Source organism: Pygocentrus nattereri, chromosome 14 (genome assembly GCF_015220715.1).
Source record: "Pygocentrus nattereri isolate fPygNat1 chromosome 14, fPygNat1.pri, whole genome shotgun sequence".
In the NCBI taxonomy this organism is placed as follows: Eukaryota; Metazoa; Chordata; class Actinopteri; order Characiformes; family Serrasalmidae; genus Pygocentrus; species Pygocentrus nattereri.
In genome coordinates this window covers 23,408,374-23,426,900 of record NC_051224.1, presented here as the reverse complement: position 1 = coordinate 23,426,900, position 18,527 = coordinate 23,408,374, and the positions used below count along the sequence as shown (strand labels likewise).

At 42.3% G+C, this 18,527-nt stretch overlaps 1 protein-coding gene across 1 annotated transcript in view; it reads right to left on the bottom strand.

Moving 5' to 3' along the window:
- The window catches only part of LOC108444000, a 57,110-nt gene that overhangs the window by 9,173 nt on the left and 29,410 nt on the right, over positions 1 to 18,527 (bottom strand). Inside the window, exons 4-6 of the mRNA XM_017724949.2 lie at positions 13,060 to 13,374; positions 12,705 to 12,986; positions 10,836 to 11,123 (exon numbers count right to left, since the gene is read on the bottom strand). Coding sequence (XP_017580438.2) covers positions 10,836 to 11,123; positions 12,705 to 12,986; positions 13,060 to 13,374 — 885 coding nt within the window. The remainder of the gene's footprint in view (positions 1 to 10,835; positions 11,124 to 12,704; positions 12,987 to 13,059; positions 13,375 to 18,527) is intronic.

Sequence of the window (18,527 nt, the reverse complement as noted above, 5' to 3'; positions counted from 1 at the left end):
AGCAGTAGCCGCACGACGCTTGTCTGTGTACTCTTTTGCCTTTTGCTGCTTCCTTTGAACTGTCAGTTTCCAGGTCTTTGCGGACTTTGGAGGGGCTACGGCCGGAAGATCTCGAACATGAAGTTTTGTGTGCATCGAGTGGCCGTGTAGCAGTTCAGCAGGAGAACACGTAGTAATGGTATGAGGTGTTGCCCTGTATGTGTGCAGGAATTCAGTGACAAAGGGTTTCCATGGCTTACCTTCAATGGTAGCAGTTTGAAGGCAGTCCTTAAACACTCGGTTGAATCTTTCAATTTCCCCATTGGCTTGAGGAAAGTACACAGAGCTGCGGCAGTGCTTAATATCCCTCATAGCAAGAAAGCTTTCAAACTCAGAAGAGATGAATTGCGGACCATTGTCGGATACAACTTCACGCGGGTTTCCTTCACGGCTGAATACGACCGAAAGGAATGTAATGACTGTGGCAGAAGTAACTTCAGAAGCAAATGCCACCTCAGGCCATTTGCTGTAATAGTCAATGAGTGTCACGGCATAGCGACAGTCATGAACAGCATGATGGAAGGGACCAACAATGTCAATGGCTACCTTCTCCCAAGCTGCTGTAGGAATAGATACTGGATGGAGTGGTGCAGTATGTGTTATAGCAGTCTTGTCATGCTGCAGGCATGTAGTGTATGTTTTAATGGCATTTTCCACTTGCAAGTTCATACCTGGCCACCAGTAGAGGTCTCTTAAGCGCTGTCTAGTCCTAACAATCCCTTGATGCGTGTCATGTGCCAGTTGAATGAACTTGGGCTGCAAAGTTGCAGGTACAACCACTCGATGGGTGCCACGAATGACGTATCCCTCTTGCACAACTAGTTCGTCTCGTAAGCGGTAAAAGGGAGTAAGAGCTGAATCCATACCTTTAGCAGTACGAGGCCAACCTTTCGTTATGTAGACCTTAACCTGGTGCAACACTGGGCACTGATCAACAGCGTGCTGGAGTTCCTCAGCTGTTACAGCAGCGAACCCTGGCGACACCACTGCAACCATTTCAGGCTCTTGTTCTTGTTCCTCCTTCATACAGGGTAATGGCAAACGTGATAAGCAGTCAGCAGTTACATTTTCTGTTCCAGGCTTGTAGACAATGGTGTAATTAAAACACTGCAAGCGTGCCGACCATCTAGCAATTCTCATACCTGCTCTACCAAGACCTTTTGTAGACAGCAAGGTCGTTAGCGGGTTGTGATCTGTTTGCAGGGTGAAATGACGACCCCAAAGGTAGGTGCGCCATTTTTCTGTAGCCCAAACACATGCCAAGGCCTCTTTCTCGGTTGCAGAGTATTTACGCTCACATTCAGACAGTGTCCTGGAGGCAAAAGCAACCGTCAGTTCAGTGTCTCCATGCCACTGTGTAAGCACAGCACCTAAGCCATAATTTGAGGCATCTGTTGTGACAGTAGTAGGGCATGAGGGATCAAACAATGCCAGTGCATGGCTGGTAGAAATGATCTGCTTCACACGAGAGAATTTTTCATTTGCCTCATCTGTCCAACAGAATTCAGTAGATTTCCGCAGCACAGCACGGAGCGGTTCCACCAAAGTAGCATAATTGGGAATGAACTTAGCATACCATCCCGTCAGTCCAAGAAAGGAACGTAGCGCATGTGCGTCCTGTGGAGGCGGAGCTTGTGTCACAGCCACAACATGCTCTGGATCTGGATGCAGACCAGAGGCTGAAATGACATGTCCTAAAAATGGAAGCTCTGTTTGTCTGAAGGAGCATTTCTCCCTGTTGATCTTAAGACCACGGTCTTGCAGACGATGTAGCACAGCACAAAGTCTCCTTTCATGTGTCTCAGGTGTGTCAGCATGAATTATGATGTCATCCAGGTAACATTGAACACCGTCCAATCCATCCAAGATCTGTGACATCATTCTCTGAAATGCGCTAGGAGCCGAAGCCAGCCCGTACGGGACCCGTGTAAAACGAAACAGTCCGTCATGCGTAATAAACGCTGTAAGGTCTCTACTGTCCTCATGCAAAGTCACTTGGTGATATGCATTCTGCAAGTCAATGGTCGAAAACACCGCTGATCCCCTGAGTTCTGTAAAAACTTCTTCGATATGCGGTAACGGGTGGCTATCTATCACAACAGCCTTGTTCGGCTCTCTCAGGTCAACACACAACCTGATTCCTCCCGACTTCTTTTGAATGACCACTATGGGTGAGACCCATTCAGAGGAGTCTACCTTCTCGATGATGCCTTCCTTTTCCAGTCGTTTTAACTCTTGTGAGACAGTCACGCACAGCAAACGGCAATCTACGCAGCTTTTGTTGCACAGGCGGCACATCCGAGCGTAGTTTGACTTTGTGTACAAATCCTTCAGCTACACCACAAGCATCAGTAAAGTCGACAGCAGCAGTACACCCAGCCGAAGGCATAACACATCCATCTCGTATTTCAAGTTGCAGCGCAGTGAACAAATCCATGCCAAGCAATGGAGTTCCTTTCTCCACAATGTAAAAATCCACTTGTGTACAGTGAGCAGAACATGTGACACTGAGACTAATGCACCCAAGCACAGGAATACGTCTCTTCATGTATGTCACCAGACAAACTTTTGGGGTAGAAAGCGGCAAAGTAGAAAAGTATTGTCTGTAAATCTGCTCAGGCAGAATTGAAACAGCAGAACCAGTATCTACAAGCAAATCTACTTGAATGGACTGTCCATGATCATCACTCAGAGTCACCTTACAGGTGAGCTTCTTTCTTTGCTCACCAATGAATGGGGTTGTAACGCTCAGAACTGTAAGGTCTGGTACGGTCACTTCTTGTACATTGCATGCATTTCCTGAATTACGGCAAACTCTTGCAAAGTGACCAATTTTTGTACACTTTTTACATGTCACTTGCTTCGCTGGACATTTTGGGTAATTCGCTAGGTGTGAAAGTGAACCACAGCGATAGCATGTCTTACTCTGAGCTGTTCGGTGAAAATTGGATGCTGTTTGCTTTTGTGTCACCTCAAACTGGGAAGATCTACGAGGCTTTGTAGACACATAAGAACGAGCATGTACAGCCTTGACCACGACATCGCCTGGGCATGTCATTGCTTTAGCCTCAGTGGCCGCCGACTCCATTTGCCCCGCAATTGTAATTGCCTTTTGCAAAGTAAGGTCAGTCTCCAGGAGCAAACGCTCACGAATACGAGAGTTGCATGTTTTCTCTACAAGCTGATCTCTTATCATGTCGTCTGCTAAAGTACCAAAGTCACAGTGCACAAGCAGTCCACGCAGAGCAGCCACAAATTGGACGACAGACTCACCCGGTCTCTGACTGCGTTGACGAAATTTGTTGCGATCAGCCACCACATTGATCTTGGGCACGAAGAACGACTTCAAGGCAGCTAACGCAGACGCGTAAGTATCATTCTCCACTTCCAAAGTGTAGAAGATGCGTTGGCCCTCTGTACCGAGGCAGTGTATAAGTAGCGCTCTTTTTCGTTTCTCTGGAATGTCGTCTTGGCCAAGCGCCAGAATGTAGTTATCGAACATACGAATCCAGGAGCTGAATGTCATAGACGGATCACCGGGAGTCTCAAGAAAAGCGGGTGGTGGTGGAAGTCCAAGTAAAGCCATCCTCGTCGCCAATATGTTGTATTTGTAGGTAACGAATGTAATAAGAATGAAAATAAGCACGCAACACACGGTAGTACTGGCGCGGTTCTTTTCTTTACTTCACTTCTTCTACTCTGAACATTGAGCTCTCTTTTTACTCACACAGCGACACCTGCAGGCAGGAGTGTACTACACAACAATTCCACGCGAGTTTAGCTGTTTATAGAGTTTAGCAATATATGTGCCTCAGCATCCGCTGACCCTGCTGTGTCATTTTATGTGGCCTATCATTCCATTCTTTGTGGCTGTCATTCCCAATCGCTTCAACATTGTTGTAATGCCACTGAAAGTTGACTGTGGAATATGTAGTACCGAGGAAATTCCACAACTGGACTGCATCCTATCACGGTACCACACTGATATTCACTGAGCTCCTGAGAGCGACCCATTCTTTCACTAATGTTTGTAGAAGCAGTCTGCAGGCCTAGGTGCTTGGTTTTATACATCAGTGGCCACGGAAGTGATTGGATCACCTGAATTCAATTATTTGAATGATTGAGTGAATACTTTTGACAATAAAGTGTATTTGACGACTGCCTGTATGCTATATTTATATCTATATACCTACTATATCTATATATTTTGTTACCACTGTACCATCCTTCTGCACTTTGTAAATAATACTGTATTTTGCACTTCTGGTTAGATGCTAACTGTATTTCATTGGCCCTTCACCTGTACTCTGCACAAGTATAATAAAGTTGAATCTAATCTAATCTTGAATCTTAATGGTGTCTAGCCAAAGTACATCCAGATACAATCAAATTATGAAATGCGCTAATGAAAAATTTAAACAAGCTCATTAACCAGAGTTCTGTATTACAGTAAGTCTTTTTGTCTCTTTCTAATGGGAAGATGTTTCAGTCAATAATGTACTATTGTCCTCCTCAGACAGGTGAGTAAATGGCACAGTGCACTGAAGGAGCATGCACTGTTTTTTTCCCCCTGCATCATCTTTCTTTTGTGGCTACTAAAATGTCATTTTGCTTGAACTTAGCCCCATCAATTATTGGTTGAAGCTCCTAAAGGAAGCAAACTTTGTGACTCAGTTTTCTAACTAATGCTAAAGCTTCAGTTTTGAGGCTTTTAAGGACACTGTAAAGGAGCGTGTTATCTTGTTATAGCTAATCAAATGACAATCAAAAAGTTTTGTTGTGTTATTTTTGGTAACTGAGTATATGAAAAACAGGAACTGGATTTAAAATTGAAGGAACTGAATAGCAGTATTTGAAACCATTGAAACCAACCCTTGGCCACCAATGACAGCCATGAGTGTGGGAAGGTGGTGCTTGAGCCTCACATACCAACGAAGGTCGTGGTTGACAGAGGGAGGACGACATCAACCGCAAGAGAGAGCAGAAGAATGACAACAGTCAGGAGAGGTATGAGTTTTTTGTTTGAGTTTTGAGTGTAAAACAAAGCTTAAATGCTTGCTGCAAACCTCTCTCCTGCCTCAAGTGTTCTTTCTCCTCCCAAGATAGCGTACAGGCTGGGCTACACAGCCCTAATGAGAATCATTTTCTCACATTTGCCAAGAAGGTACAAGTTGTGTAATTTACTCATAACACATGTATTTTTAAATCAAAAAGACTACGTAAGCAGGGAGTTACTGCTCATTTCTTACTGTTCTTTGGATATGAGCATGACAATAGGAGCATAATGCTTCATTTTGGTTTGAAAGTGGTTGTTGGGATATTTTTTTCTCCTTTGATATTCTGAACTGTTGAGAAATTTGATATTGAATTTTGCTAAATAACCGCAAAGTGTAGAAGTGACAGGTGCAGTTGTATTAATAAATTTGTTGTATACTATGAATATTTTAAGAATGTCTTAGATTGCTTGTTGAAAATATAAAAATACGGTGCTTTGAAATCACATCCGCAGCAGTTAATAAGAATGAGTGAACAATATCAAAACAGCTGCAATATAAGTTCACTGGACAAAAAAATTGTTGCATGCATTGTTTCTTTTATAACACTTGGTTATGTGTCTCCTTGTCTTAATAACAGCAGCAATCCTGTCGGGTAAGGATTACACCAGTGTCTTGAGATTCCAGCCCTCTTTTCTTCAAAGTGGGTAAATATTTCAGAGATTCCATGTTTCTATTTAATCATTTTTTCTGCTGTTCCAGATTTAGAAATGGGTTTAAAGTCTGGAGACTTTGCTAGTCCTTGAAATTGTCCCTGTGTTCCATCATGCCTGCATCATTGAACCAAACATATACAAATTTGGACCTAAGTGCTTATCATCCTGTTCTGCTCAGACATGAAGCATAAAATTGGCAGAAGAGTGGGCTAAAATGGACAAGACCTCTCAGGAGACATGACAGGATTAGTGCTGTTATTAAGGAAAGGGGATGCGTAACCTCCTCTCCATGGATCACCACCTTATCGTGGTGGAGGGGTTTGCGTGCTTGAATGATCCTAGGAGCTATGTTATCTATGTGGTAGGGTCTCCCATGGCAAACTGGTCCTAGGTGACAGTTCAGACAAAGTGTGAGCCATAATAACCCCTATGAAAACACAAAAACAGGACTTGTGTACCCTGCCCGGAACAGGGCCCACCCTGGAGCCAGGCCTGGGGGAGGGGCGCACCAGCGAGCGTCTGGTGGCCGGGCATTTACCCATGGTGCCCGGGCCCAGCCCGAAGGAGTTACGAGTCTCCCCTCCCATCGACCCACCACCAATGGGAGGGGCAGTAGTAGGGGTTCGGTGCTTTGTGGATCGGGCAGTGTCCGAAGGCGTGGGCCTTGGCGTTCTGATCCTTGGTTGCTGAAACTGGCTTTTGGAACTTGGAATGTTACCTCACTGGCGGGGAAGGAGCCTGAGTTGGTGCGCGAGGTTGAGAGATACCGGCTAGATATAGTCGGGCTCACCTCAACACACAGCTTGGGCTCTGGGTCTAATCTCCTTGAGAAGGGCTGAACTTTATTCTTTTTTGGAGTTGCCCATGGTGAGAGGCGGCGGGCAGGTGTGGGCTTTCTCATAGCCCCTCGACTCGGTGCCTGTATGTTGGGGTTTTCTCCGGTGGACGAGAGGGTAGCTTCCCTATGCCTTCGGGTTGGGGAACGGGTCCTGACTGCTGTCTGTGCTTATGCACCGAACAGCAGTTCAGAGTACCCAGCCTTCTTAGAGTCGTTGGGAAGGGTGCTTGAAAGTGCTCCTTCTGGAGACTCTATTGTCCTACTGGGGGACTTCAACACTCACGTGGGCAATGACAGTGAGACCTGGAGGGGTGTGATTGGGAGGAATGGCCTCTCTGATCTGAACCCGAGTGGTGTTCAGTTTTTGGACTTCTGTGCAAACCACAGTTTGTCCATCACGAACACCATGTTTGAACACAAGGATGTCCATAAGTGCACATGGCACCAGGAAACCCTAGGCCGCAGTTCAATGATTGACTTATTGTAGTACTTATTGTAGTCATGTCATCGGACTTGCGGCCATTTGTTTTATACACTCGGGTAAAGAGAGGAGCTGAGCTGTCAACTGATCACCACCTGGTGGTGAGTTGGATCAGGTGGTGGGGGAAGATGCCGGTCAGACCAGGCAAGCCTATACGTATAGTGAGGGTTTGCTGGGAACGTCTAGCAGAAGAACCTGTCAGATTGATCTTCAACTCACACCTCCGTCAGAACTTTGACCAGATATCGGGGGAGGTGGGGGACATTGACTCAGAATGGGCCATGTTCCGTTCCTCCATTGTTGAAGCGGCTGACTGTAGCTGTGGCTGTGACACAACAGGTGAGAGATGCCGTCAAGCTGAAGAAGGAGTCCTACCGGGCATGGTTGGCCTGTGGGACACCAGAGGCTGCTGGCAGGTATCAACAGGCTAAGCGATCTGCCTGTATGGGAGGAGTTTGGTGAGGCCTTGGAAAGTGACTTTAAGTCGGCTCCGAAAAGATTCTGGCAAACCGTCAGGCGACTCAGAAGGGGAAAGCAGTGTGCCACTAGCACTGTATATAGTGGAGATGGTGTGCTGCTGACTTCGACTTCGTTCGCTGGATCGGTTTGCAGCCAAGTGTGAAGCCAGGATGAGAATCAGTACCTCTAAATCCAAGACCATGGTTCTCAGGCGGAAAAGGGTGGAGAGCCCTCTCTGGGTCGGGGTTAGGCTCTTGCCTCAAGTGGAGGAGTTCAAGTATCTCAGGGTCTTGTTCACGAGTGATGGTACAAACGAGCGGGAGATTGACTGGTGGATTGGTGCTGGGTCAGCATTGATGCGGGCTCTTTACCGGTCTGTTGTGGTAAAGAAAGAGCTGAGCCATAGGGCAAGGCTCTCAATTTACCGGTCGATCTACGTTCCCACCCTCACCTATGGTCATGAGCTTTGGGTAATGACCGAAAGAATAAGATCACGAATACAAGCGGCCGAAATGAGTTTCCACCGCAGGGTGTCTGGACTCTCCCTTAGAGATAGGGTGAGAAATTCAGTCATCCGGGAGGGACTCGGAGTAGAGCCACTGCTTCTTCACGTCGAGAGGAGCCAGCAGAGGTGGTTCGGGCATCTGGTTAGGATGCCTCCTGGACGAATCCCTCGGGAGGTGTCACAGGCAAGTCCACCTGAGAGGAGACCCTGGGGAAGACCCAGGACACGCTGGCGTGACTATATCACCCAGCTGGCCTGGGAGCGCCTCGGAATCCCCCTTGGAGAGGTAGTGGAAGTGGCTGGGAGTGGAGTGGGTAGAGTAACTGGAAAATTATATTTTTAGTATCAGTTTTTTTTAAGGCTGTTACAAATGATAAAAATTCAATGATGTCTGAAATGTGTAGTTTGACTTAATTAAATGTTATATATTGTAATATTACACAATAGATCAAGAAATGTTGTTCAAAGTATTAGAAAAACAAAAAAAAACTGACTAAACATTAAAGCCTAAGAAACACGCCCCCCCCACTCAACTGGTTTGTGTTGTATGGCTCTAAATTTAAAATATATAGCTTAGGGGTCATAACAAATAAAAAAGGTAAACATAAGAAAGAACAGTGTATGTGTTGATATGCTTGATATGCTAAAATTGAATATCATGTGGTTACACTGGAGACACATTTTTAAAAAATCTTTTAAATGGTATCTAAGCAAAGTATATCCAGATACAATCCAGACACATGTTAATCCAAAGTGTTAAGAAGCTTATGATCTAGACTATCTCTGTCTTTCTCTAATGGCAAAATGTTATGATCAATAATGTACTGTTGTCCTCCTCAAACAGCACAATACACTGGATACACAATACAAGGTACACTGAAGTACATGGGACAATACACTGAAGGAGGTCAGTGTTTTTTACCTGCATCACCTTTCCTTTGTGGCTAGCATAGTGTCATGTTGCTTGAATTTAGTCTTATCAATTATTAGTTGAGGCTTCTTTGACTACCCAAGCAAACTTTGTGACTTTGCGACTTCAACTGCTATGACAAGAGAACGTGCTTCTTTACAATCAAATGATGGAATTTTGTTAAGTGTTATGTTTTGGTAATTCAGCATATGGGGGCAGCGGTATGTCTGCCACTCAAGAAGCAGACCAAGGTACATGCTCCCCTCCTTGTCCCTGCACTTTGGCAGGGAGAGGGCATGCCTCACAAACTTGAACATGGAGGCTTCACTCTGCCTACTGCAGGGGCTCCTCTTGCCAAAACCATATCCAGTACCCTTTTTTATTCTCCTGCCCTCCCTCCCTGTGTTCGGTCTTTAGCCAGAGGGTTAAACATCACCAATGTCAGCAACAATAGAGAGTGGGAAGGCAGTACCACACATGCTAGTACAGAGTCTCACATGCCAGTGAAGGCTATGAGTGACAGCAAGAGGAGGACATTAGCGGTACAGGTGGGAGATCAACTCCACGAGAAGCATGAGAACGGGTCCTGAGTCCCAGACTCCAGACCTGTTCCACAACAAGGCCGCTAGACAGTACCTCATGTTTGATCCTAGTAAACGAGCAGTGGATCAGGGGGGGTGACAGATAGGTGGAGCTCTGATTTACTCTTGGTTAAGGTGCTTGCACTGCCTTAATGAGAGCCAGCTAATTCTGGTTAGGCTTTGGTAGCATGGGCGCCTTTAAAAAAAAACAGAGAAAGAACAAGAAAGGAGTGGGAGAAACAGCAGCATGAGGAAAGGCCTGATTAACGTGCATGTGAGAGAATAAGGACTGGAAAATCTAGCTTTGAAGCCACAGAGGGGTGGCCAGTTTTGTTTTATGTTCATGTTTTGAGTGTAAAACAAAGTTTAAATGCTTGCTGCAAACCTCTCTCCTCTAGTGTCCTTTCTCCTCCTGGGGTAGCGCACAGGATGTGCTACACACCCGTAATGAGATTTATTTTCTCCCTACACTTGATATGAAGTTACAGGTTGAATAACTTACCCATAACATACTGTTCTTGGGATTAAAAAGGGAACACAAGCAGGGAGTTACTGTAACTGCTCATTTTTTGCTGATCTTTGGAAGTGTGCATGACAATAGGAGCACACTGCTTTATTTTGATTGAAAATAGGGAGTCAGGAGATTTTTTTTGCCCTTTGATGTTCTCAACTGTTGACAAGTTTGACATTGAATTGTACAAAATAACTGCCAACTGTAGAAGTGACAGGTGCAGTCGTACTGAGAAGTTTGTTGTATACTTTAATTCCTAATATTTGAATGTCCTAGATTGCTTGTTTACTTCAAATCTAATTCATGTACATTGAAATCCTTTCAGCAAAACTGAATGAGAATGGGTGGAACATATCAAAACAGCTGCAATATAAATGAACTGGACTAAAAATTGTTGCAAGCATTTTTTTCTTTGTAATACTTTGCTATGCGTCTCCTTGCCTTAATAACAGCAGTGATCCCGTAGGTAGTTGGGTTTGAAGTCTGGAGACTTTGTTAGTTCCTGAAATTGTCCCTATTTTCCATCATGTCTGCATCATTGAATGAGACACACATTTTGACCTAGGCACAGTTATTATCCTGTTCTGCTCAGACATGAAGCACAATGCAAGTAGAACAGTGGGCTAAAATGGACAGGAACTCTCAAGAGACTAAAGTAATCCTTTCATGACAGAATCTGTGCTGTCATTAAGGTAAGGAGATGCATGTCCAAGTATTAGAGAAGAAATGATACATGTAACGGAGTTTTTGTCCATGGAACCTTTGGCAAAAATTCCAAACATAATTTTTTAATTGTCTTACCCACGACAGAAAACTGAACAGAGCTGCTCTGTGGAGAACTGAAATCACGACTGGACACTCTGGTGTGGTACTGGCAGTAGTAAGACCCCTCATGAACAAAGTCCACTTTTGATAAACTGAAGGTGATGGAGGTTCCACTCTTGGTCTCTCTAAATGACCCAGAATTCTTTATCAGAGTGAAGAATCCACCTGCGAGCTGGGTTTGTACAGAGCAGGTGATGTCAACCTTCTCTCCCCATGTGACTTCTTTGGTGGGACTGAGAGAGATGCTTGGTGCAGGTAGAGTTACTGAAAAAGGAATTCAGTTAATCTGAGTGACTTAATGTTATCTAAAGAAATTCAGGCATACATGTGAACTGAATACGGATACACAATATTGGCAAAAGTATTTGCTTGTCTGCTTTCACACACATATGAACTTGAGTGATATCCCCATTCTTAATTCATAGGGTTTAATTTGATGTTTGCGCACCCTTTTCAGCTATAACAGCTTCAACTCTTCTGGGAAGGTTCAGGAGGGTGTTTATGGGAAACACATTTGTGAAGTCAGACACTGATGTTGGACAAGAAGGCCTGGCTTGCAGTCTCCAATCTAACTCATCCCAAAGGTGTTCTGTTGGGTTGCAGTCAAGACTCTGTGCAGACCAGTCAAGTTCTTCCACACTGAACAAGCTCATCCATGTCTTTATGGACTTTGATTTGTACACTGGTGCGCAGTTATGTTAGAACAGGAAGGTGCCATCTCCAAACTGTTCCCACAAAGTTGGGAGCGTGAAATTACCCAAAATCTCTTGGTCTGCTGAAGCGTTAAGAGTTCCTTTCACTAGAACTAAGGGGCAGAGCCCAAATCCTGAAAAACAACCCCACACCATAATCCCCCCTCCACCAAACTTTACACTTGGCACAATGCAGTCAGACAAGTACCGTTCTCCGGGCAACCACCAGATCCAGACTTGTCCATTGGACTGCCAGACAGAGAAGCATGATTCATCACTCCAGTGAACACGACTCCACTGCTCTAGAGTCCATTCGCAGCACTTTACACCTCTGCATTCGATGCTTTGCACAGCGGTTGGTGATGTAAGGCTAGGATACAGTTGCTCAGCCATGGAAACCCATTCACGAAGCTCTCTGTGCTCTTCTTGAGCTCTCTATGCTGTTCTTTGTGGCTCTTCTGAAGGCCACATGAAGTTTGGAGGTCTGTAGCAATTGGCTCTGCAGAAAGTTGCTGACGTAATATTCACTGACCCTTAATCCAGTTACACACTATCAGTGCAGAGAAGATTTGACATTAAGGCTGTTTCCCCACCGAGTTTGTTTGCTTAAGTCTGAACCGGAGTTTGTTTTTGTGATATTGTATCCTTTCAATTTGCAAATGCTAATTTTGCATGAAAATATGCATGTATCACAGTTAAAGCAATAACAATAAAAATTTTTCCTTGATATTTGTTGACATTGATTTGTCACTTGTAAATGAAACCAATCTAGTCACTGAAGCAGTATGTTATGAGATCCATTAGCCAAAGTCAAAAACATTTCTTTTTTTTAATTTATTTTATTAATAGGGATTCTTGGGTATTGACAGACCACTTTTAGACTATGTCAGAGATTCTTGTTAAGAGTAATTCCAGACGTTTGCAAGAAATCTTAATTGGGTTTGTGAGTAATAGTGCTATGCTAACATCTTCACACGCCTGCTTTCAATGTAAACTGAAAATAAAGGTCAACCTGATGTGTTTTACGCTTGAATTTTTAAATAGCCTGGAACAAATCATTTATGATAAACTAGGGCAGAGTTTGTAGAAACATGCTGAGATCAGACAACTACTACTGTTAGAGAGTGAGCTTGTTATGAACTTACTAACTTACCCACTGTGAGATCTGTGGAGCTGCTCCTGGAGGATGTGATGGAGCTACTTCCCTGGAATGAATAGTCACAGCTGTACTGACCCTGATGTGAGGAATCCACAGTCAAAACAAATGTTGTTGAAGATTCAGCTTTTTGGGATTTTATCGATTGCCCATTTCTGTACAAACGAAAGTCTGCAGAGATGCAGGTTGGGCTCGGCGAGACACATCTGAACTGAACAGTCTCTCCAGCAGATACAGCAGAGTGAGATGAGGTCAGGGTGAGTGAGGGACTCTGTAGTACTGTTAAAGGAATATGATCAGTAATGTTGTCAATGCATTTAAAAAGTAAACTGATGTTAAAAGTATTACTTACTTGAGCAAACAACTCCAGCATCTTCTTGATGTCCACAGTTGTGAGTTCCAAAACCTCTGTGTGAACATTGAGTTAAGTTGCTCTCAGTGCCACTACATCCAACATCATCCAGCAATATTGGTTCACTTCCCTGACCAAAATGGGCACTGTGTGGTGCGCTGACTGCTTTGCCACATCCCATCTGTCTGCACACCACCTCCGCATCATTGATGTCCCAGTCATCATCACATACTGTTCCCCACTGGCCGTTGTGCTGGATTTCCACTCTGCCACAACAGCGAATCTTACCATTCACCAACCTGATCTCATCAGGACCTGATTTATTATTTAAAACATAAATGTCTTTATCAGTCAGTGAAAACTGGTGGTGCCAGTTTTCTCAGTAAGTTAGCAATGGAAACAGTAGCTGTACATTTACTAGAGATGCAAGATATGGAGATTTAACAGATGATGATATAAAAGCTCATAACACAATATATAATATCAAATCTATATGTATTTAGTTTACTTTCTGCCATTTATCTTTCTATTCTTCCAATCTTAAAACCAGTTACAGCTGTTCCCAACAAAAGCGTCCCAAAGAAGTCACTGACATTTTGCTCTCCTTCAAATTGAAATTAACATTCATGTAAGTTAAAAAAGGACTTTTTTTTTAATTATATTTTTATTGTCATACATAAGCATACATGTCATTGTGGGAAATATTTCAACCTTTTTGCGTATATGTGCACAGACACACACGTCAAAAACAACACAGTTGTCATAAATTTCTGTAAGTCCCTATACATAAAGCCTTTTTTTTTTCCACAGTATCAGAACCTTATACATACAGGGGGTGATCTTGTCTGTTCAGAAATATAATTAGTTTATGAATATGAAATCAGGCCTAAGGGGTGTGACATATTTAACCCATTTTTCCCAATCTGAGAGGAACTGTCTCATTGTAAGATTAACAAACGCGGTTATTTTCTCCATGTCATATATGTCCTTTATAATATCCATCCACACCTTTAAAGTTGGACACTCCTGTGACAGCCACTTCCTAGTGAGAGCTTTCTTAGCTGCCACCAACAAAATGGTCATTAGATGTTTATCTCTTTTCTCCCACTTTTGGGGTATGAGCCCAAAATATAAAGTCTTACTTTCTAGGGTAATTTCACATTCAAAAATCTCTTGCAGGGTTTTATGTATCCTCTTCCAGTAGACTTTAATACCGGGGCAGTCCCAGAGTATAGGGTAATGAGTTGCATTTAGATTTCCACAGTTCCTCCAACACACTGGGGGGTTATTATCATAATGGGCCTTCTGAGAGGGTGTAAGAAAATATCGTATCAGGGTTTTCAACCCAAGCTCTCTCCAATACTGGGACCTGGTGCATTTCCATTGATATCTCCATATTATTTTCCATTCTTTGTCTGATATAGTTATCCTTCCTTCCTTCTCCCATTTTGTTTTAATGTATAATGTTGAATGTGTTTTTAAATCTGACAGGGCTCCATATAGACATGAAATAATTTTACCGCTGGTATCTGCATTATATGCTTTCCTGAACAAATCCATCAGACCTGCCCTTAAATCAGTTACATTTTGTGCCTCTGTTTTAATAAAATTTCGCATCTGTAAATATCGATAGAAATCTTTTTTTCTAATAAGAAATCTTTCGTTTTTCTAATAAGTGTTTCTTCTTCAACTTTTCAAAACTAGGTAATGCTCCTTCTTCCAGTATTGTACACAGTGCTGTTATTCCCTTGGTCGTCCAGTCCTTAAATCTGGAATCCAGTTTATTCGGTATAAAGTTGGAGTCATATGCACACCATTTGAGGATTACAATGTCTCCCTCTAATTTGTATTCTTTTATAATAGTTTTCCATACTTTAAGGGTCCATTTCACCCATGGGTTATCAGTAGCATTTATGTAGCCTTGTAAGTTGTCATCTGCTAGGATTGCCTGAATAGGTATGGGGGTTATTTTTTCCTCAATATTCTTCCAGGGTGCATTATATAGTGGGTTGCACCAGTATATCACAGCCCTCATTTGTGCTGCGAAGCAATAATCTCTTAGACAAGGTAGACCCCATCCCCCCTTTTCTTTGATTAATTGTAAGGATTTAAGGCGGACTCTAGGCCTTTTTCCTTGCCATATATATCTCGACATTGTTTTATCCCATTCATCAAATTGGTTTTGATTCATCTCTATAGGTAGGGTTTGGAATAAGTATAACAATCTAGGTAGTACATTAATTTTAATGGATTCAATCCTTGAGCTAAAACTGAAAAAAGGAATAAGATTCCATCTTGTGATATCCTCCTTGATTCTTTTATTTATAGGCTGATAATTACTTTCCGATAATTTTGCGAGGTCTTTTGGTATTGTAATACCTAGATATTTTAGATGTTCCGTGTGCCAGGTCAGAGGGTAGCTATTTGTAATTGTTTCTGGTGGATTATAGTTATATGAAAGTAGCTGTGTTTTACTTACATTAATTTTATATCCTGAGAGTTGACCATATAGTTCAAACGACTGCATCAGATGGGGTAAGGAATGTGTTGGTTTAGCTAAGTATACAAGGATATCATCAGCATAGCAAGCCAGTTTATGCACTACCCCTTTAATCGTAATACCGCTAATGTCTTCATTTTGTCTAATAAATTGAGCCAGTGGCTCCAAGTATAGAGCGAACAACTGAGGTGACCATGCACATCCCTGTCTAGAGCCTCTTTCTATAGTAAAGCTGTTTGATAAATATCCGTTAATCTTAATTCTGGCTACTGGGTTATTATATAAAGCCATATTGTGTAGGCCAAATCTGTGTAGAACTCTATAAAGAAAAGTCCAGTTAACTGAATCAAATGCCTTTTCAGCATCAATGCTCATCACCATTGCTTTTATTTTATTTTTTGTATATGATCTATGACATGTAGGGATCTTCGTATGTTGTCCTGTGTTTGACGTTGTTTTACAATACCAGTCTGATCATTGTGAATCAGAGTGGGTAAAAACTCCTCTAATCGTTTAGCCATGATGGAAGTAAAAAGTCTATAATCTATATTTAGGACAGATATTGGTCTGTATGACCCACACTCTGTATTGTCCTTGCCTTCCTTTAATATAGCTGAAATTACTGCTTCCTTCCAGCTTGGTGGTGTTTGTGCCTCTTTTAAAACCCAGTTCAAAGTAGGAAGCATAACCGGAATTAGTTCGTTACGGAATTCCTTGTACCATTCTGCTGTAAAACCATCCAATCCTGGTGATTTGTTCAATTTAAGTTTACTGATTGCCGCATTCAATTCTTCTTCAGTTATATCGTCAATAAGCATTTTATTTTGTTCATCATTTAAAGTAGGTAACTCTAATGAGTTCAAAAAAGCATCAATCTGGGTCACACTTCCCCCTGGGTTTTTAGAATATAGCGTTTTATAAAATATTTCAAAGGCATCTTGAATTTCATTTAGCTTATGTTTTATTTTCTTTGTTCTCGGGTCCTTAATTGTATGTACTGTATTTTCTGCTATCTTTTTTTTTAATTTCCATGCCAATATTTTCATTGATTTAGACCCACTTTCATAATATCTCTGTTTCAAAAACTTTAGCTTTGTTTTAATTTCTTGTGTAGTCAAACTATTAATTTCATATCTAATTTTCCTAATTTCCTCAAACGTGTTTTGCGCCAGGCATGACTTGTGTTTTTTTTCTAGTTCCTTCAGTTTCCTTTGTAACTCCTCCATTCTCTGATCCTTTACTTTTTTCTTGTAAGATGATATTGCTATTATCTTACCACGTAGAACTGCCTTTAGAGTATCCCACAAAATGGGTGGGGAAACCTCCCCATTATCATTAAATTCCAAATAGTTTGTAATTTCTGCTTTAATTTGTTCCTTAAAGCAAGGGTCATTAAGTAGACTTGTGTTCAGTCTCCATATACTATTCTTTGTCCGTATACGACGGTCAACACACAGGTATATAGGCGCATGATCACTTAAATCTATTGTTCCTATTCCACAGCAGTGTATATTATCTTTGTCTGTTGCGAATATTATAAAGTAGTCTATTCTTGTGTACCGGGAATGGGGAGCAGAATAATATGTATAATCCCGTCTGTTAGGAAATAGATATGTCAATATATGTCTCCATATGTCAATTAAACCAAGTTTAAGTCTCCTCCACATATCAAGATTCCTTCTGTTTTTGTTACCATAATATTAGTGATCTTTTGAAAGAAACTAAAATCACTTCCTGGGGGTGCATATATATTTAGTAAGGTGACTGGTTGTCCCTCTACTTTTCCCTGTACTAAAATAAATCTGCCCTCTTTGTCTCCCATTTCCATTTTTTTCTCGAAATGTAACTTACTCGAAACAAGAATAGCAACTCCACTCCTATGTCCTGATTTATACGATGAGAAAAACAAATGAGTAAAGCCCATACCCTCCAATTTTTTATGTTCCTTATCATTTAAATGAGTTTCTTGTAGGTACACCTCATGGGCTGGTTCTTTCTTCATTTTAGATATAATTTTCTTACGTTTGACTGGATTTAGCAGCCCCTTTACATTGAAAGAAATGCTCTTTACTTTATCACTGGCCATATGTGTTTACATCCTGAAAGCCAATTATACTCACAAACATAAAACTTATTTGATCCACCCCCTAAACAAGAAGAAAACAATAGAAATATAACTTGAACATGAACATAAATCTGGTTCCAAGGATGGGGTCTCAAATAATAGACCCTGTGTAGGGCTGGAAGGAACGTCCAGCCATGGGGGAAAGCCTCACCCATCTGTGTGAGGAGGGCCCCCACCGAAATAGTCTCAAAGAAGAAAAAGAAACCTCTGTCCATTGACTTCTGTATGTATTCCTCCCATGTATTTGTTACGATATTAATGGGGAAGGGGTGTTTGTCAGAAAACAATATAAAGACTTACTATGCAGAAGAAACGCAACCTCTTATGCATTTCACTGACGGAGCAGTGTTGTGAGCTTGAAGGTATATTTTAGCTTATCTGCATTTTTAAAGTAGGTATTAGTCGCCTAAGGGGGATGAAGTCTGTCTTCTAAAGGTTCGTAGCCTCTCTCGGATATTGTTCTCCTGCTCCTCAGTCTGCCTCCGCTTTCTCAGTTCTCCCACTGTTGTCCACGTGGAGTGGGAGAGCTGCTCAGCCAGGCTCTCTCTTGATGTAGTCACTTTGACAGGGAATCCTCTGTCCTTCATATCTGTAGTCGCTTCGTCCGCCATATGGTATAGTCGTATCCCATCCTCATAAAATACTCTCAGTTTTGCAGGAAATGGGGTTTGGTAGCGAATACCTCTCTCTTTTAGCACTCGCTTGGCCTCGGAGTATTCCCTGCGTTTCTGTAGTATTGCTGGAGGATAGTCCTGGTCGAAGTATATTGGTCTCCCGTTCCAGAGCACTCTTTTCTTGCCCCATGCCTTGCATAGAATTTCTTCCTTTGTTTTGTAACGAAGA